This window comes from Pristiophorus japonicus, chromosome 15 (assembly GCF_044704955.1).
Source record: "Pristiophorus japonicus isolate sPriJap1 chromosome 15, sPriJap1.hap1, whole genome shotgun sequence".
NCBI classification, from domain to species: Eukaryota; Metazoa; Chordata; class Chondrichthyes; family Pristiophoridae; genus Pristiophorus; species Pristiophorus japonicus.
Genome location: NC_091991.1, coordinates 60841296 through 60861009, shown reverse-complemented (window position 1 = coordinate 60861009; position 19714 = coordinate 60841296). Strand labels below are relative to the sequence as shown.

Below are 19714 nucleotides of genomic sequence, written 5' to 3'. Positions count from 1 at the left end.
CTTTCTACAGCACTAATGAGGGCCTCATTTGTTTCAAGAGTGGATTTCCTGGCCCTCTTCCGATCTAAATCACCCTGAAATTTTTAATTTCAGATGAACTGTCCTGAACTCTGATGTCTTCGATCCTGCTGGTCTCAAAAATGGCTGATTCAGCCCTGGGTGTACTGTGCATGCATTGGTGCACCTGCCACGTGACCAGGATCACAGGAAAAAATCGAATGGAGAAAATCAGCAAAAAAAAAAATTTTCCGTATGCGCAGAAAGTCTTTTTTTTTTACTTCGAGTTTTGATTTGCACACACAAATGTTCTTGTGCAACGTCTTTTTTTACCGCTATTGCTAGCGCCACTTACCATTTGGTGAATTTTGTGAGCTTATTTTATAGCGGTATTTCGGCAATTAAAAAAAAGATGGTAACCGCAATTAGAGCCAAAAAAACAGCAAATTTCTGGCCCATAGCGTAACACTCTACAAAATAAACAATTCACTATGACCATTGCCACAGGAGCTTTGCTGGTATATTATAAAACTTTATGTATGTGCAAACTTCCTGTAAATCCCATTTCAAATGTCCATCACATTTCAGACTGATCGATCTATAATATTACATAAACAGTCCACCACACGTCACATTTCAAGGTAAAGGCATGGGTAAAGGACACCTCTTGTTTGTCCTTGCCCATTATGGAAGGCGGCACATCTTCCGGTTGGAAATGCGCATGTGTTTCCTGTCCGCCATTTTGGGGCCTTCGGAGTCCGCATAGCATAGCGCAGCCCAATTTAACCCTTCACTTATTTCCTAATGCCTTTTTGGTTTATAATGAGAATTCAAACACAACTATTTACTGTAAACAGATCAATTTATACAGCTTGGTGTCTATCTATTTATCTAGCTATAGTGGGTAACAAAATCAATATTTTTTTTCCAATAACCAATCAAAAAGTCTCTGGGCAGAATTCTTTCACTGGAAATGTGCACTCCCTACTTCCCTACTTTGGAACAGCATAATCTCTGACTATCTGTGAGCTGCTGCAAGGCAGATCTGTTTAATTTTAATATAAATATACAATTATATAATAACATTGCATCTAGCATGCATTTAGTCCATCACAATACAATTCTTGTGTCACACTTCTTGTGTTGCATTTTGGGCATCAAAAAGCAACATATCATAACTGAAAAAATAGGTTCATACCAATCTACAGGTAGGAAGCAGGAATTAACACCAACAACTTCCATTTATATAGAAAGACATCCCAAGTTGTTTCACAGAGGTGTAGGGAAAAGATAATGTACTCGGCCAACAAAAAAGCTGTTAACAAAAAAGCTGTTAACAAAAGTCTGGTCATAGAGCTGGGTTTTGAGGGCCTTGGAGGATAGGCAAGTGGAGGGGTCCAGTGAGGGAATTCCAGAGAGAATGGCCTTGCAACTGAAGGCATGGCTGACAATGGTGTCAAAGGGAGGAGGAGGCTGAAGTCAGAGGAACAAACAGTTTTGGGGGGGAGGGGTGGTTTAGAATTAGAGAAGATTACAGAAGAGGGGCAAGGCTTAAACATGAGGATGAGAATTTAAAATTTGAGGCATTAGGTGACCGGGAGCCAATGTTGGTCCGTGGGGAGAGGGATGACGGGTGAGCAAGTGTTGGTGTGGCCTAGGTTACGGGCAGAAGAACTTTGATAAGCTGAAGTTTACGGAGGGTGGAGAATAGGAAGCCGATCAAGAGAATATCGGAATAGTTCAGTCTGGAAATGACAACAGCATGAATGAGGGTTTCAGCAACAGAGTAAAGTAGCGGTGGAGGTGGGCAATGATAAGGACGTGTTAGTAGGCGAAGCTCAGCTTGGAGGCTAATACGATACCGTCTGATTCAGCCTGAGGCAAGGGAAGGGGAGTTGTGGCAAGGGTAGAGTTTGTAGCAGGGGTCAAAGACAACTGTTTCGGTCTTCCTCAGGGAAAGGAAATAGCAGTTCATCCAAGACTGGATGTCACACAAGTGATCTGACATAGAGGCACTGGAGGGGTGGAGAGACATTGAGGAGTGGTAGAGCTGAGTGTCATCAGTGAACATGTGGAAGCTGACTTCATGTCTGCAGATAATGTTGCCAAGGGGCAGCCTGTAGATGAGAAAGGGGAGGAGGATAAGGGTGAATTGTTTTAATCATAAAGTTTAAAAAAATCTATGAGCCAAAAGAGGGTAGTCAGCAACTGCTTCCAATTTTGTTTTTGAAAAGGAGAAAGCAAACTTATCAAATCACTTCAAATATTTTCTGAAAATCCTTGCGGGCACTATCTTGTGTTCTGCATGAAGCTGAGCACATAATAAATTTTTAAGAACATGATTAAACTTGCCTGCAGAATAGCATTTCCTGCACTAGAGACACCTTTAACCATGTCGGATGCCTGAACCTATGTAGGAAGCTGGAGCCTAGAGTTTCTGCAGTTTCCTAGATGTATCACTGTCAGCTGAACAGACCAAAGTTGGCGGGCTACAGTTCCCAGCATGAGGACTGCCAGGTCCCGAGGATCTTTAGCACAAGTTGAATAACCACTTTCAGGAGACAAAGGACAAGGAAAGATCATTTTTGATAATTATAAGGATTTTTTATTGACATTCTTTTATTTTTGATTATTGTGAGAAACCTTTCCAAAAGGAATTTCTGAGCTTAAAAGATAAAAAAAGAAGCTGAATGAACATCAGCATAAATACAGTCCTTTACACAGGTTGCTGGCTGGGAAGAGCCTGCCACTGAGAAAGAGATGGAATAATAATAGGATACTAGGTAGAAGGTGTTAGTAAAGCCAACAGTGTGAGAAAACTGGTTTCACATCAGTGTAAATACAACCATTTAAACACCCAGAGCTGGACATTTACAGACATCTTGACATTTTGTCAGTGTGTGTTTATGGGCTCGCTCTCATTATTGAACTCGTGATTTCAGCAGCCAGCACTCTCTGTGAATGACATTATTTCTGATGATTGTGTATGTTGGGAGGGTGACTATGTTACCTTCAATTACAATAGACCGTGCTGATGCGATTGCACTGATGTTTGTCACATCAATCACCAAATCCAAAGTAAGGTAGCATAGCTCATTTCTTAGTAACTGGCGGGAAGTGATGAATGAAGTATCCTCTTTTAATATTCCATTCCATTTGAATTGAACTGACCAAAGACCATTGAACTTGGAGTCCATTCAAAAGTGCTGCAGTGTGCTATTGAAATCAATAGTGCAAGTAAGGAGGGAATTGGTTTGATATATGAAGCATGATTTAGAACACTGATCTTTTCACTTCTTGGATTTTGGGTTGAAAGCTGTCCTATAAAAATGTGATGTAGGTCTTCTCTTTCTACCAACTATAAAAGTCCTACAGGAAATGGGGTTTGGTCAGGCATCGGGGGCACGAGTCTTCCCTGTAAAGCTGTCTGTTAGTCAGAGTAGATTAATACCAAACTGGCATTATTGCTCAAAGACTACAGGGATGGATGAGGGAGAAAAACATTTGGTATGTGCTTCTGAAATTGAGATTGTCATATTGTAGAGGCAAAGTAGAGTTGGGCTTATTCTGCATCCGGCTGCTACACCTGGCCTGAGAGAGTTTGATGCTTACACTGGGTGAGAGAGCTAGAGAGGAATTCCATTTCCTAGCACTGAGCTTCCTTATCATGAGCTCAAATTTTCTTAATCTGAAAAAGAAATAAGGTTGTACCCAACAGTTTGATTTCTTAAATACAGAATTTGACCATTTTCCACCAGCATCTAGTTCCGCTTTGGCCTGGTCCTGTTCTCTGTGGGCTGCTTTGTTTAACATCATCATTTTTACAGAAAAACACACTTTTTTTGTGGCTGTGCCCAGACAGGTATTCTCAAAGGCGAAACAACGCCACAGTGTAGCAGGACGCAAATTTGTATACATATTTTCCCACCTGCTAAGTTTTCTGAACTTTTGCATTGGCAGTAATGAGAACATTTCAGAGCAGGGATCCAGCGAATGAAGCAGGAAAAAAGATCACTGCAGGTCTCTCTTAAACCTCATAGCAGCCAGTTACAGAAACGAGGCCAGGGAACAGCGTCTTTCCCGTCCTCTTGGCCTGAAGAATGGTGCACATCTTAGGATACTTCATGAGATGGAAGTTGAAATAAGTTTTTAAACTCAAAAGGGATAAAAATAAAAATTAACTTGGAGGCTTGACACCAGCCATTGGGATTTTGTCATAATGTTTGATTTACACATGTTATTTGGTACTTTGCTTCCCATTTACCACACCAAGTTGTCGTATGGACGCTGACCATGCAGACCAACTTGGAGCAGTCAAAGACGACTGATACTTACCAACCACTGCATTTTTTGCATGCTGACGTGTTGGAAGCATTTTTCAAATTCCACACCTTCCAACCCACATTCACCTGGAAAATGACATCAGTTATGAAGCACTAGCCTCAGCAGGGGCCATGATTGATGTTACCCTGGGACAAGCTCTGTTGACAGACTGTTGATGCTAGCTGGCTTTGCAGGCATGTCATTAGAAGAGGTGATGATGTTGATGCTCAGCAAAAACAAAATTGGTTTTCAAATGTGATTTTCTTGCTTATAACTGAGATAAAGAGAACAGTCAAGCTTTGAAGAGGGACATCTTGTCATCAATGCCACTTTTAAGTTAAAAGGAGTTATTGTTAACTTTAACATTTTGTTTTGATTTTGACCATTTGAGTATTTTCGTTTAAACAATGAACTGTGATTACATTATTGGGGAAAAGTGTTTTGAGGTTACTTGGGCCACAGTGAATTAACTTAATTGTCATCAGGAGAGGTACATATAGTACTACTGGATATTTAAGTGATCGGCGCTGTTAAATGTATGCTTGTAAATTCTTCTCCTTCACACTGCCATGGTTAACAGCAATTCCTTGCCGTTACAGCAAAAATATATACTGCTTTAAAGTCAATAGAGGGTTTGCAGAAAGAAAACAAAAGAGAATAAATTTAATGAAAAAATATACTAATGCTTGAGATCATTTCCTTAAAGCTGTTTTTTTATTCATACTTTATTTTGTCTGTGTTGAGAAGCAGAGGCTCTTTGTTTTTTTAAAGCATTTTATTTCTTATTCCTCTGTTGACTTTTTTCATGCCAGACATCATCCCTGGCTGTAAGACCTGACAGGAAATCCTGCTCCAAGCTTCTCCAGTAATGCTTCGCAGAAACTGGTTGTCAGGTGATATCTGAGAGTCAGCCATAGTCATTCTTGTTCCAATTTTCCCTTTCCTCCTTTCCTCCGAAAAGCACCAGATCTTAAGCAACGTTCCCCCAAGCTGCACAGACGCGCAGCAACACAGCAATCGGAAGGTTCCGCGCGGCCCGCTCTCAAGCTGGAAGAGATACTGTGCATGCGCAGCTGTGCAGCAAATTTTAAGGGACTGTGCACGAAAAAATAAATTAGAGGAGACATTGGTCTCAAGTTGCTGCCTTCTTGGAACAGCAGAGTTGAAATTGGGAACTCGCCATATGTGGGTCAGCTTGTTCCCACTGTGAGGCACAGCACATCAGGGTCATGTCGCTCAAAGCACGCACTTAAAACATTTCAATATCTGGGACATGAGGACAGTGAATACTCCCAATTAGACAGAAGAACTTCACTTTCAGTCACAACAGAGATGGTACAGCTTAAAGACACCGAAGGACTGTCCGAGCTGTAGCTACAGAATGTGGAGGAATGCATTCATTGCTGTCTAAAGCAGAAGGTTTACTGCCGACACTTACTTTGTCTCATCTCCACACAAAATCTACCATGAGTTTGTACACTTCTCTGTACAATTAGCCTTTCTCTGCACCGTAGATACTAACCAGCTTCATTTTATTTAGATGAGCCAAATTTCACATAAGAACATAAGAAATAGGAGCACGAGTAGGCCATACGGTCCCTCGAGCCTGCTCCGCCATTTAATACGATCATGGCTGATCCGATCATGAATTGTGATCATGCAACTCTTTACTCTGAAGAAAGGGATGTTTTAATCTGAAGTGCTTTTCTAACCTTGTCGTGCCCCCCCCCCCCCCCCCCCCCCCGTAAAGTCTGTACAAAGAGGCAATAAATGTTACCTTCTTCCTGAGAGAAGGTATTTCTTCTCCTGATCCAAAAGCAGCCTTGTGGAGGCCTATCACATTACATCATCTGGTCAGAAAGGATTACTCCTCTGGCCAGCTGGTACAAAATCTGAATGGGTATTATCAGTTCTGAATGCTGATTCCTATATTTAAACATAAGTCGAGTGTTCAGGCTAGTTAGAGCTGATGCTTCAGCATGTTTGAGCACTGCATTACAGAATGGGAAGATGTTAATTTAAACTTGTAATTCAACACACTGCAAGTTTCTTTGAAGGGAGTGGGGGAGGAAATGAGGATGGACTCATGTGAGGGTAACGGTTAGCAGCCAACTACAGAGGAGCATTCATTGAGGTATGAGAGCTGATCAAATGCCTGTCGTCTTGGAAGAGTCGTATTGAATACTGGTAGTGGAGAGAAGGGAAGAGAGAGAGAAGCAAAGCAAATACAAACGTAATCTCCTTTAATTCAACCAGAATTCAAAATTTAAAAGAGTGTGAGGAAAGGGCAGGAGAATGGGAGTAAGTAGATAGCTCTTTCAGTGAGCTGGCATAGGCACATTGGGCTAAATGGCCGCCTTCTGTGCTGTAAAAGTTTATGATTTCTGAGCTATATTATTTATCAATGCAAAATATCTGCATATCAATCCATTTAATTGCTATATTTAAAGTGGTATGGAGATCTCAACATAACAAACCAGGCATGAAAAAATGCCAAGTATGTGCAGCTCTACCCCCTCTGTGAGCCTGATCAGAGAATGTCATTGGCTAATCATGTGTCAGCTGTGGCTCAGTTGGTAGCACCCTCGCCTTGAGTCAGAAGGCTGTGGGTAGTCCCACTCCAGAGACTTGAGCACAAAAATCCAGGCTGACACCAAAGGGCAGTACTGAGGGAGTGCTGCACTGTTGGGAGTGCCGTCTTTTGGATGAGACGTTAAATCGAGGCCCCCGTCTACTCAGGTGGATGTTAAAGATCCCATGGCACTGTTTTGAAGAAGGGCAGGAGAGTTATGCCCAGTGTTCGGACCAATGTTTATCCCTCAATCAACATCACTAGAACAGATTATCTGGTCATTATCACCTTGCTGTTTGTGGGAGCTTGCTATGCACAAATTGCCTGCTGCGTTTCCTACATTACAACAACCCTATCATGGGTTCATTGAGGTCAAGTATAGTACTCACTACCTCATTGGCTGAAATGGAGCAATTCAGCACAGGCCAGCAGCTGTTATCGTGCCAATACCAGTGCAGACAGTTCATGCCATTTTCTTGTCAAGCAATGAAGCCACAATTATCTAAAAAGCTTTGTTCTAGATCCTGAGACTATTGGCGTAGATTTAACACACTGCTTTGTTTATGCTTGCATGGAATTGTATAAAGGAAGAGCTCCTCTAATTACCCCCTTCATTCTTTATGTATAAATTGTCCCAGTTTACAGAAGGCTACCATCCTGATTGCAGTGACATCATCAGTGAGATTAAATCAAATCATGATGTACACAGAAGATACAGCATGAGTCCTGTTGAATGTAATTATCCAATTCATGGAGCGAATATACGAACCTTCAAGGACATTCAGCAAATTAGGCTCATCTATCAAGTAACCTAATTCCTTCAGACAAGCATTCAACTGCTTTTTGAATGCTTTTAGTTTCCTCTACCTTGCCAAGCAGATTATTCCAAACATTTATCAAATTTGAATTTTTAAAATCTTTATAATGTCTGGTTTAATTTACTTTCACAAATGTAAATTTATGTCCTCTGGCCCTACAACCTTGACGTACTTTGAAGTAATAGTCTGGATTTACTTATCCATACCTTTTAATATTTGTACACCTGAATGAGTCTTCTCCTTAACCTTTTCTCTGGACTGTAGAGCTAGATCTAATCTTTACCCATAGCTCATCCCTATTGTATTTGGCATCATTCTTGTTATTTTTCTCTTTATCCTTTCCAATGTACATATGTCCTTTTTCTAGCCTGATGATCTAAATTGAACACAGTATTCCAGATGTGGACTGAACAGTGCATTATAAAGTCTTAGAATAACCTCTCTATGCTTGTATTCTGCTGTTTTGGACAGCAATATCCCAATTTAAGTGTCAGCCTTAACTCACTGGCAGCACCCACACTTCTGAGTCTGAAAAACACAGGTTCAAGCCCCACTCCAGAAACCAGAGCACATAATCTACACTTCAGTGCAGTACTGAGGGCGTCTTTCAGATGAGACGTTAAACTGAGATCTATTTGAAGGAATGGAAAAGTTCTCCTGGTATCCTAGCCAATATTTATCCCTCAAACAACTCCACTGAAAACTCCCGTCATTTATCACATTTCTGTGTGGCAATTGGTTACCGCTTTTGCCTAGAAAATAACAATGACTACACTTCAAAAGTACTTTATTGGCTGTGAAATGCTTTGGAATGTCTTGGGGTCATGAAAGGTGCCTTATAAAGGTTAGCGTCTTCTGTTTCTTGTTTGATACAGAACAGGTTGGTGGTGATGGTGGTGGGAACAGCAATTAGGTTTTTGAGAATTAGGATTGACAGAAATGAAACTCTCGCTTTAAATGTAACAAACCAAAGAACGCAGAAGGGGGAATCTCCTACTTCAAATCATTGCACCTTCATTATTTTGAAATGATTGTGATTTTCTCATCATGCTGCCTTGATTTTGTTGCCTTTGTTTGGTGGAAGACATTGTGATTGTTGTCATGCAATTTAGATCTTTCTTTATTTCTTTGTGTGATGTTGGGTGTCAGCAACTCACTATTATGTGTTCATTTTTATTTTTCGCCATGTGGCTGCATTGCAGATTTTCTCTCCTTGCCTCCCATGCTTCTCTTGGTGATCGACTTTGTGGTGGTGGCTTCCAAGCTTTGCTTGTTCTAATGGTGATGGCCATATTTGCTGTGGCAACGTACCCCCATTTTTGATGGCTTGTCCCCTCCGTTTTTTTTCTCCCCAGCAGATCGTCCAGTCACTATTAGAACTGAACCAGAATCGCAGTAAACTGAAGCTGTACATAGGACACCTCACGACTCTGTGTCAGGACCGTGACTCACAGATTCTTCAAGGTTTGACACCACCCCCAGCATATGGAATTGATAACAACAGGGCAACGTGGGAGGAAGAGTTGCAGAAGATGAGCTCAGCGCAGGTAAAAGTGTGAATAATAACTGCTCAAGTATGATTTAGTTTCTTCTGCACTCTAGACAGCCCATTGCTATCTACTACATTCCCGCTGTACACCCACTCCCCGATCAGTTGTCAGCTATGTTGCCACAGCTGTCAAAGTAGTCTAATGATTCAAAAACCTTTTGAATTAATAATCCCATAAATATACGGCTTGTTTATATCTGCTGCATAAAGGGTTTATTTGAAATGTGATGGTTTGATGCAGTCATTTTTACAACAATTCCAAGGCCAGGACTGTGTTACGCAGATTGTGATTTTATGCTACAGCAGGGATCCAATAAACTATAAAAAGTCCGAGGGTGCTTTCCTCATTCCTAGTATACACGTCAACACGCTCAGCTGTTATAGTGTCGCAAGTTACCATAATATCCTACCCACTAAATTCCCAAATTCCCAGGGCTTTGGCAGGAGAAGGCCTGAGATGCCTCCCTTCATAGGAAAGGAAGGTGTAGAAGGTGTGAGTGAAGCTGAGATGTTCAGCTTCACCCTGTTATGGTCAGTTGTTTGAGAGTATATTGGTATGTTGCATGAGAGATCCTTAACGATAACTGGAAATGACCTTGTTGATTTTAACACATTTGCTGGTGTCTTCATTGGAGCTAGTTTATAGTTTTCACAGAAAAGTGGATGGAATCATGGGATGAAAACATGGAATGTGATCCCCAATTACAGAGTTCTATGTATTAACAACAGAATTTCATTGGTCCTGTTGATTGGTCTTTGCTGATGTGTAAGAGTTAGAGGAAGAAGGCATACGCTGAGAGAGTATTCACATAAGCTCAGCTCTTTTAATTCAATTCAGCGATTTCAGTGATTTAAAATGTATTACTTTTCAAAACATTTAACATGCTGCCCGAGAGAAATTCTTGCTTTATTTCTACAAAACAGAAAGGTTTACTGTGGTGATAAGAGTCTATTATATTTGCAAGCAGATGTTAAGCTTTCTTAACATTCCTGCATGCCCAACAATGTATCTGTTAATAAGCTGTTATTGTTTAGAGCTGTTAACTATCCAGGAATTCACAGGAAATCATCACTTTTCATTTATCTGAAGAGTTTGAAAGGATCCTACATAATGTTTGGCCGCTTTATGTAAACAATCAGATGATAGATATTATTGAAAATGGTACAGAAACAGTGAGGTTTCATATTCATCAATATGGCCTATATTTGTGAGGGGAATTTAGCACAAAAGCAGTGTATAGGTTACACGTAATTCCTATTTTACACACTGTTAAATTCAAAGGAACTTGTAAAGTCCTTGCTCTACAGTATGAAACCACACAAGGCACATTCTGGGGACAAGGTCACTCTGTGACCTGAACTCTCTCTTCACAGGACTCCAAGACGATGACCGTGCGTGGGACCTCCCTTTTTATATCTGTGTGATCAGGTAAGGAGTGTCTCCCTCAAGTTCACCCCTGGTGGTCAAGGTGTGCATCTAGGTTGAGTATATACAGTAATACAGTGGTGTTACATTGTGGTTACATACATGATATCACCTCCCCCCCCAAAGTCTTATTGGGATCATAGGTTTAGTCTTTCAGGTGATCTACGCTCCCTCGTGGAGCGCCGCAGTTGGGGCTCTGGTTGTTGGACACTGACATGAGTGTCTGTCACCTGTGGTGATTCCGGGCTGACCGCAGGGACTGTGCATTCTTCCGATTGCTCTTGTGGCTTGTTCACTGGCGATGTTGTGAGCTCCATCTCATGGTGGTCTTCAGGTTCCTCCGTGTCGATGCTGAACCTTTTTTTTACTTGGTCCAGATGCTTACGGCATATCTGACCGTTGTTGAGTTTTACCACGATGACCCTATTCCCCTCTTTGTCAATTACAGTGCCCTCAAGCCATTTGGGCCCCATGGTGTGATTGAGGACGAATACAGGATCATTTATTTCTATACATCTCCCCCTTGAATTACGGTCATGGTACTCGTTTTGTGACTTGTGCTTGCCCTCAACTATGTCGGTCAGGACTGGGTGAATGAGGGACAACCAAGTTTTGAGTGTCCGTTTCATTAGTAGCTCTGCGGGCGGGATCTATAGGCCAGCAGGAGACGCAATAGGCGGCATTGTAGGGAGGGTCCTTGAATCCTGAGCGTACCTTGCTTAATGATTTGGACCGCACGTTCCGCCTGGTCATTGGAGGCCGGCTTGAACGGCGCAGTCCTGATGTGGTTGATGCCATTGCCCGACGTAAACTCTCGGAATTAGTAGCTTGTGAAACATGGGCCATTATCACTAACCAGGATGTCCGGCAAGCCATGGGTTGCAAAGATCGCACATAGGCTTTCCACGGTGGTGGATGGTGTGCATGAATTCAGAATGATGCACTCGATCCATATCGAGAGTGCATCTACCACAATAAGGAACATCTTACCCATGAACGGGCCCGCGTAGTCAACATGAATGTGTGACAATGGCCTGGTGGGCTAGGGCCACGGGCTGAGTGGGGCCTCCCTGGGAGCATTACCGAGCTGGGCACACGTCGTGCACCTGCGTATACAGTGTTCCAGGTCTGAATCAATTCCAGGCCACCAAACATGTGACCGGGCAATGGCCTTCATCAGCACAATGCCTGGGTGCTCACTGTGGAGTTCCCTGATGAAGGCCTCCCTGCCCTTCTGGGGCATAACTACCCGGCTGCCCCATAGTAGGCAGTCGGCTTGGATGGAGAGCTCATCCATCCATCTGTGGTACAGTCTGACCCCCTCAGGGCATGCTCCGTGTGTGGGCGCCCAATCCCCAGTCAGGACACATTTCTTAATCAGGGATAGGAGGGGATCTCTGTTTGTCCAGATTTTGATCTGGCGGGCTGTGATGGGGGAGCCTGCGCTGTCAAAGGCATCGACAGCCATGACCATCTCGGCGCTTTGCTCCGTTGCCCCCTCAGTGGTGGCCAGTGGAAGCCTGCTGAGCGCGTCAGCGCAATTTTCAGTGCCGGGCCGGTGCCGGATGGGGTAGTCATAAGCAGCCAGCGAGAGAGCCCATCGCTGTATGTGAGCTGATGCGTTGGCATTGATAGCCTTGCTGTCTGACAACAGGGATGTTAATGGCTTGTCGTCCGTCTCTAATTCAAACTTCCTACCAAAGAGGTACTGATGCTTTTTTTTTTACAACATAGACACATGCAAGCGCTTTCTTCTTGACCATTCCATATCCCCATTCTGCTTGAGAGAGCGACCTGGAGGCATAAGCCACAGGTTGTAGTTGACCCTCAGCATTGCCCTGCTGCAACATGCACTCAACCCCATAGGACGATGCATCACATGTCAGAACCAATTTTTTACAGGGGCCGTACAGGGTCAACAACTTGTTTGAACAAAGTAGGTTTTGCGCCCGATCAAAAGCCCGTTGCTGACAGTCTCCCCAAAACCAATCGCAACCCTTATGCAGGAGCACGTGTAGCGGCTCCAACAACGTGCTCAAGTTCGGCAGAAAGTTCCCGAAATAGTTCAACAGTCCCAGGAATGAACGCAACTCTGATGTGTTGCAGGGCCCGGGTGCTCGTCGAATCGCCTCTGTTTTGGATTCAGTGGGCCGAATCCCATCTGCACCAACCCTCCTGCCCAGAAACTCAATCTCGGGAGCTAAGAACACACATTTAGACTTCTTGAGTCGCAGGCCTACCCGGTCCAGTCGGTGTAGCACCTCCTCCAGGTTGTGGAGGTGTTCCTCGGTGTCCCAACATGAGGATGTCGTCCTGGAATACGATAGTTCCAGGAATGGATTTAAGCAGGCTTTCCATGTTTCATTGAAAAATCGCAGCCGCTGATCGAATGTTAAATGGGCACCTGTTATAAATGAACAGTCCCTTGTGCGTGGTGATGGTGGTCAGTAGTTTAGATTTGTCGGCCAGTTCCTGGGTCATATAGGCTGAAGTGAGGTCCAACTTGGTGAACAGCTTGCTGCCTGCCAGCGTGGCGAAGAGGTCCTCCGCTCTCGGGAGCGGGTATTGATCTTGTCGGGACACCCGCTTGATGGTGGCCTTGTAGTTGCCACAGATCCTGACAGAGCCATCCACTTTTAGGATGGGAACGATGGGGCTCGCCCAGTCACTGAATTCAAAAGGCGAGATGATGCCCTCTCTCAACAGCCGGTCCAATTCGCTCTTGATCTTTTCCCGCATCACATACGGCACCACTCTGGCTTTGTGGTGCACTGGCCTGGCATCCGGGGTAATGTGTATCACTACTTTAGTGCCTTTGAAAGTCCCGTCACCAGGTTGGAATAGTGAATCGAATTGTTGTAGGACTTGTGAGCACGAACTTCGCTCCACAGATGACATTGCGTGAACATTCCCCCCATTTCCAGTTCATCTCGGCTAACCAGCTCCTCCCCAACAGTGCGGGTACATTGTCCGGTACAATCCAGAGCGGCAGCCGATTCACTAACCCATTGTGTGTGACAGCCAACATTGCACTGCCTAGCACCGGAATGATTTCTTTAGTGTAAGTCCGTAATTGTGTCTCAATATGTGCTACTTTGGGTCTACTGGCTTTAAGTGGCCATAGCTTCTCAAATTGCTGAACACCCATGAGTGATTGGCTGGCCCCAGTGTCCAACTCCATGCATACAGGGATACCGTTTAATAAAACCCTCATCATCATTGGTGGCGTTTTGGTGTATGAACTGTGAATATTTGCCACATGGACCCGCTGAACCTCGGCGTCCATCGATTTGTCCCAAAAGTCATCCTGCCTCAAAGAACCCTCTTCTGGTCCATCCGCCTCATATATTAGTCTAGTTGCAGGCTTCCTGCATATTCGAGCTAAAGTGGCCACTGAGATTGCAGTTCCTGAGACAAACTGTTGAAATCTGCAAGATCTAGCTGAGTGTTTTCCCCCACACCTCCAGCATGAGTTAAAGTTTCCATTGTTGGGAACAAAGGGACAATGGCCAGGCATTCCGCGCTGACTATCCCTTTGACTGCTCTTAAGTATCCTATTAGTGGGTGTCAATGGCCCCACCCCGGGCCGCATTGTCCACTGTGATGGCGTGTGTGTTCAGCCTGCCATTGTCTCAGTTGAAGTCCTACTCTGGGGTCTATTGCTGCCTGGGGAGTGTCAGACTGCCCCTGCCTGCCTGCAGGGCTCTGAGTTGCATTGATGATGTTGACTCCCTGATCCATCGCCAGGTTAGAGGCAGAATTGCGCGCGTATATTATTTTCGTCTCTTCCTCCCCCGCCATGAAAGTTTAAACTTCCAAGGTCAAATCCATGGTCTCAATTAATTTGCGGAAAATTCCCGCATGACCGATGCCCTCGATAAAGAAGTCCCTTAGCATGTCCTCCCTGCAGGCATCTGTGAACTTACAGAGGCTGGCCAAACGTCGGAGGTCCGCTACGAAGTCCTGTATGCTCTGTTCATCACGACGTCGGTGGGTGCAGAATCTGTGTCGGGCCATATGTATGCTACTTGCCGGTTTGAGGTGCTCCCCGATCAATTTGCTAAGTTCTTCAAAGGGTTTGTCCGCCGGTTTTTCGGGTGCTAGTAAGTCCTTCATGAGTGCGTAAGTCTGTGGTCCGCAGCTGGTCAAAAGATGAGCCCTTCGCTTGTCGGCCGCTGCATCCCCCAGCCATTCTTTCGTAACGAAGCTTTACTGAAGCCTCTCGACAAAATCGTCCCAGTCTTCCCCAACACAGTACTGTTCCTCTGTGCTACCGGTGGCCATTCTCGCGGGTCGTGAATTCCCGTTTCTCGTCACCAATGTAAAGTCCTTACTCTACAGTATGAAACCACACGAGGCACATTCTGGGGACAAGGTCACTCTGTGACCTTAACTCTTTATTCACAGGACTCCAAAGACGATGACCCTGCGTGGGACCTTCCTTTTTATACCTGTGAGATCAGGTAAGGAGTGTCTCCCACAAGTTCACCCCTGGCGATCAAGGTGTGCATCCAGGTTGAGTGTATACAGTAATACAGTGGTGTTACATTGTGGTTACATACATGACAGAACTGATAGCACACACTCAATTTCCATGTTATTTAGCAAACCAGCAAAGGTTTAAAATAAGGGAATGTGTCATTTATAATTATTATTAGAGAAGAATTTCACTTAGTGGTGAAGCCACTGGTGAGTTCAGTGTTGATCACTGTGATCAGAACTGATGTGGATTTACAGTAACTTCTATTTTGAGGGTTGAGTAAGAGTTTTTTTTAAACAGTGTTTTGTGTTCATCAAGGTGAAGGCTATTGGTGCTGGGAATGGAACTCTCTTCCATTTTCAGGCACCCAAAGTCAGCATTAGGCACTCCCAAGTCCAGTATTACACAGCTAGAAGCAGAGCAAAATTCCATCTACTCTGCCCCAACAATGTGCCTTAGCCCAAACCTCTGAAGGACACTGATACTGCACTATTGCAAAACATTTGACCATTTCCCACACCAGTCATCCTGCGGCCTCTGATTGCCAATTTGTAATGAATATGGGACAGTTTTGTGCAGTAACCCCAGGCCCACTAGAACCAGGATTGAGACTGACCAAACTAATTTGCGTAGAACCAATACAGCGAGCAGACAGCGTAAACTTTCATTTCACCAGTCTGGATTGGAGTTGAACACAAGACCCAGAGGTGAAAAGCTAGTGCTTAATCCACTGCACCATCCAGATCCTTCAATTAGGAGTTTAAAATCAGTGTTAACTTCTATTTTGTTGGGTTGAACATGAACTTAAATTTAAAGAGCAGTACATCTTGGATTTGTGTATCTGAGGTCTAGGAGAACTGCATTCATGTTTTACATGGGGGTTGTTATGTATGTCTGTAGACCTTACCTAAATGTACGACTTGTCACCAGGGGGCACACCTGTGGGAGACCTTAGCGTCACCTGTGCACCCTGGGGCAAGCAGGTATAAAAAGTGATCACCATGCTGCTTCCTCACTCTAGAGTTGAATAAAGAGACCAAGGTCACAACAGTTTGAGCTTGCGATATAGTCCTGTGAATTTATTCTGAACATAACAAATTGACAACGAGTAATGGCTGCCGTTGGTATTCTTAAGCAATTTGTTGAGGGTGATGATTGGGAAGCCTTCGTTGAGCGCCTCGACCAGTACTTCATGGCCAACGAATTGGACAAGGTTGAGACAGCGACCAAGCGCAGGGCGATTCTCCTTGCCGAATGTGGGTCATCGGTATATGGCCTCCTTAAAAATTTGCTGGCACTGATCAAAATAACGGACAAATTTTATGCAGAGCTGTGTATGCTGGCTAAGGAACATCCCAAGCCGAAGGAGAGCATCCTGATGGCCAGGTACCACTTTTACACGCACCGTCGCTCCGAGGGCCAGAACGTAGCGAGTTTTGTTGCCGACCTAAGATTCCTTGCGGGGCAGTGCGACTTTGCAGGATCCTTGGGGGAAATGTTGCGGGACTTTTTCATGCTTGAGATTGGCCACGAGGTCATCCTTCGCAAACTGCTGTCTGCCGAATCCCTAGATCTGAGCAAGGCCATCACGATAGCCCAAGCCTGTCTATCCACGAGCGATAACACGAAACAGATATCTTCACAGGATCGAAGCTCACCGGCGAGCACCGTGCACAAAATAATGTTTGTAGCAGGCAGAACGGCACAGGGCAGGGCCCACCCAATTGCAGACCCAGGCCTAGAGTGACTCAGAGTCCGCCATGGGGCGTGAATGCGTATCCATTAGCACCATGTTGGTGCTGCAGAGGCAACCATAGAGCTCATCAATGTAGATTCAAGCCCTATGTGTGTAAGGGCTGTGGAACAATGGGACACCTCCAGCGAATGTACAAACGATCTCTCACTCACCACGTGGCAGAGTCAGGAGAGGACGACCGATCCAGCGAGGATCACGATGAACAAGCAGGAGAGGCAACTGAACCTGAGGATGAAGAGGAAGTATATGGGATACACACCTTCACCACCAAAAGCCCTCCGATAATGTTAAAAGTTGAACTTAACGGCACTTCAGTCTCCATGGAACTAGACACGGGGATGAGTCAATCAGTCATGAGCCAGAAGGCTTTCGAGAGGCTGTGGAGCGACGAAACACAGCGACCCGAGCTGATCCTGATTCAGGCAAAGCTGCAGACCTACACCAAGGAACTGATACCAGTTATTGGCAGTGCGGACATAAGAGTATTCCATGAGGGAGCAGTGCACAATTTACCACTGTGGATTGTTTCAGGTGATGGGTCAACGCTGCTTGGCAGGAGGTGGATGGGGAAGATTCGATGGAACTGGGAAGACTTCTGCGTACCCTCGCCGGCGAACGAGGCCTCCCTTTCCCAAAGGCCAAGCAAACCCCCACTTCCAGCTGAACCAGGCATCGAAGTGCAGATCACCAAGGCACAGGCCGCTCATCATAACCACGAGGAGATAAAGTTCAACCGAGCGGCGGTACAGGCGCGGTACCCACCAACCGAAGCCAACGACCCCTTCGCGACGATGGAAGAGGCTCCAGGTCGACCATGCGGAGTGGGACTCCGGCTGAAACGATCCGAATGCGTCTTCCCGATGCCAGAGGCAAAATATCTGGGGAGGAGGATCACAGCATCACGGACACGAACGAGAGGGTGTCCAGGCCACGGGACGAAGGCACGTCCAGGCCACGGGACGAGAGGGCATCCAGACCACGATAGGCCGCCGCAACGGAACGGAGGAATGTGTCGCCAGCAAAGAAGACGACTGGGTTTGGGGCAAAGGTAAAGGGGCGGCCGCGGTGAAGGCCAGGAACCCACTACACTCAAATAAATAGTGTGCACCATGTAACCTTTGCGAGCGGTCTTTCGCAGCCAATGATGTACCATTGTATGGAGTTGGGGGTAACTTACAACAAGCCAAAGTAGCGGGCGAACACCAACCGATCGTATATGTATCTGAAAAAGTACTTGTAACAAGTGAGATGTTACCGCACGGGGTCGGGAGTGTTGTGCAGCAAGCAAAAGTATCGGGCGAGCCCCAAATAATTGGACATGTATCAAATAAGTTAAACAAAGCAGCAGCCTGTGTTCACGGGACTAAAGAGTGTCCCAATATGTGCTCGAGTCAGACAAGCTGTTCATCCCACAAGCTTGGGAGAGCAGAGGCACCATTATAGATGCGTTGTTTCGAGAATGTCCAACACTGTCTGTGCACGGTAACATGATTCACCATGGGCCAGGCACAGAGAGCGGCACCTATCCTCTCAGTTGGCCGCTTTTGCCCACCCCCGGGGTGGAAACGGTGCAACCTGCAGACCAACTCGTGGTCTTGGAAATGCTAGAAAGCGAGGGGTCAACTGTAACGGCCCCCCAGCATAGGACCTGGACCAGCCAGGATCTCATGTTACCGCCGGCCAAAGATGAACTGCTAGACGGGATGTGGCAACCTATCCGCCAAAGAGACGATAGACCCATCCCAACATTGCAAAGCAAGGCAGGGCGGCTACACACAGTCGGCTGTCTGGGGCCCCCATACTATGGCCACAGGCACCACTAGGCCTCCCGCCACTACTGAAAGTCTCAAGGCCATTGCGGTCATCCTGGGCTTGCCAGATCTCAGGGTCAGCGCCCAAATCACTAAACCTAGCACCACGCATGCCACGGTAGACTCCCTACTGACCCGGCTATCCTGGGTGTTACGCACTCACCAGACAGAATCACTCAGAACTGAGCCTTCCGCATGTCATCAGCAGAGAATGCACCACAAGTGCATGGCCCCTCCACGCGACATCAGAATAAGTGATGTAGACCATGTTCAGGGCCCCAGTTGGGCCGCTAGCACCGCTTTAGCCAAGGGGGGCAATGGAGTGTATGTGATGAAAACGAAGCGTTTGATTGTGAAACCGTGTACCGGGCTAATGAGTGAAGCAGTTAGACAAGATCAAACTGTGAAAGACAGATAACCAGGAACCACAGTGAAAGGACCTGGCCCCCAGCGACCCACTAACACGATCAACTTCGCCGTTAACCACAAGGATGAACCCACCATGTCAGCACTTCAACCCAGGCGATCAACTAGGGGGCGCAGGGCGTCAGATCGCCTCAACTTGCAAATAATTTTGGAGGGGAGTGATGTTATGTATGTATGTAGACCTTACCCAAATGTAAAACTTGCACACCTGTGGGAGACCTTAGAGTTACCTGTGCACCTGGGGCAAGCAGGTGTAAAAGGTGATTCACCATGCTGCTGCTTCACTCTAGAGTCTGAATAAAGAGACCAAGATCACAGCAGTTTGAGCTTGCGATATAGTCATAACAGGGGTCAGCACTGGAAAAATAACAAGCCTCTAGGTAGAGACTGTGCAATGCATTGCAGCACCAATGTGTGAGCTACTGACAAGGTTTGTGAGTTCATTTATTTCATCCCCACATCTAACTTTCGGATCTAGTTTTACCATTGTGGCCAAGTGCCAACCAATATAAAGTGCAGGGAAGATTCATCTCTATTCCACCCATGTAAAGTAGCA

At 45.4% G+C, this 19714-nt stretch overlaps 1 protein-coding gene across 2 annotated transcripts in view; it reads left to right on the top strand.

The window, feature by feature from the left end:
* The window catches only part of LOC139280807 (ELKS/Rab6-interacting/CAST family member 1-like), a 1247673-nt gene that overhangs the window by 1190577 nt on the left and 37382 nt on the right, over positions 1-19714 (top strand). For both annotated transcript variants that reach the window (XM_070900522.1, XM_070900521.1), the window contains one exon: positions 9066-9257. In XM_070900522.1, coding sequence (XP_070756623.1) covers positions 9066-9257 — 192 coding nt within the window. The remainder of the gene's footprint in view (positions 1-9065; positions 9258-19714) is intronic.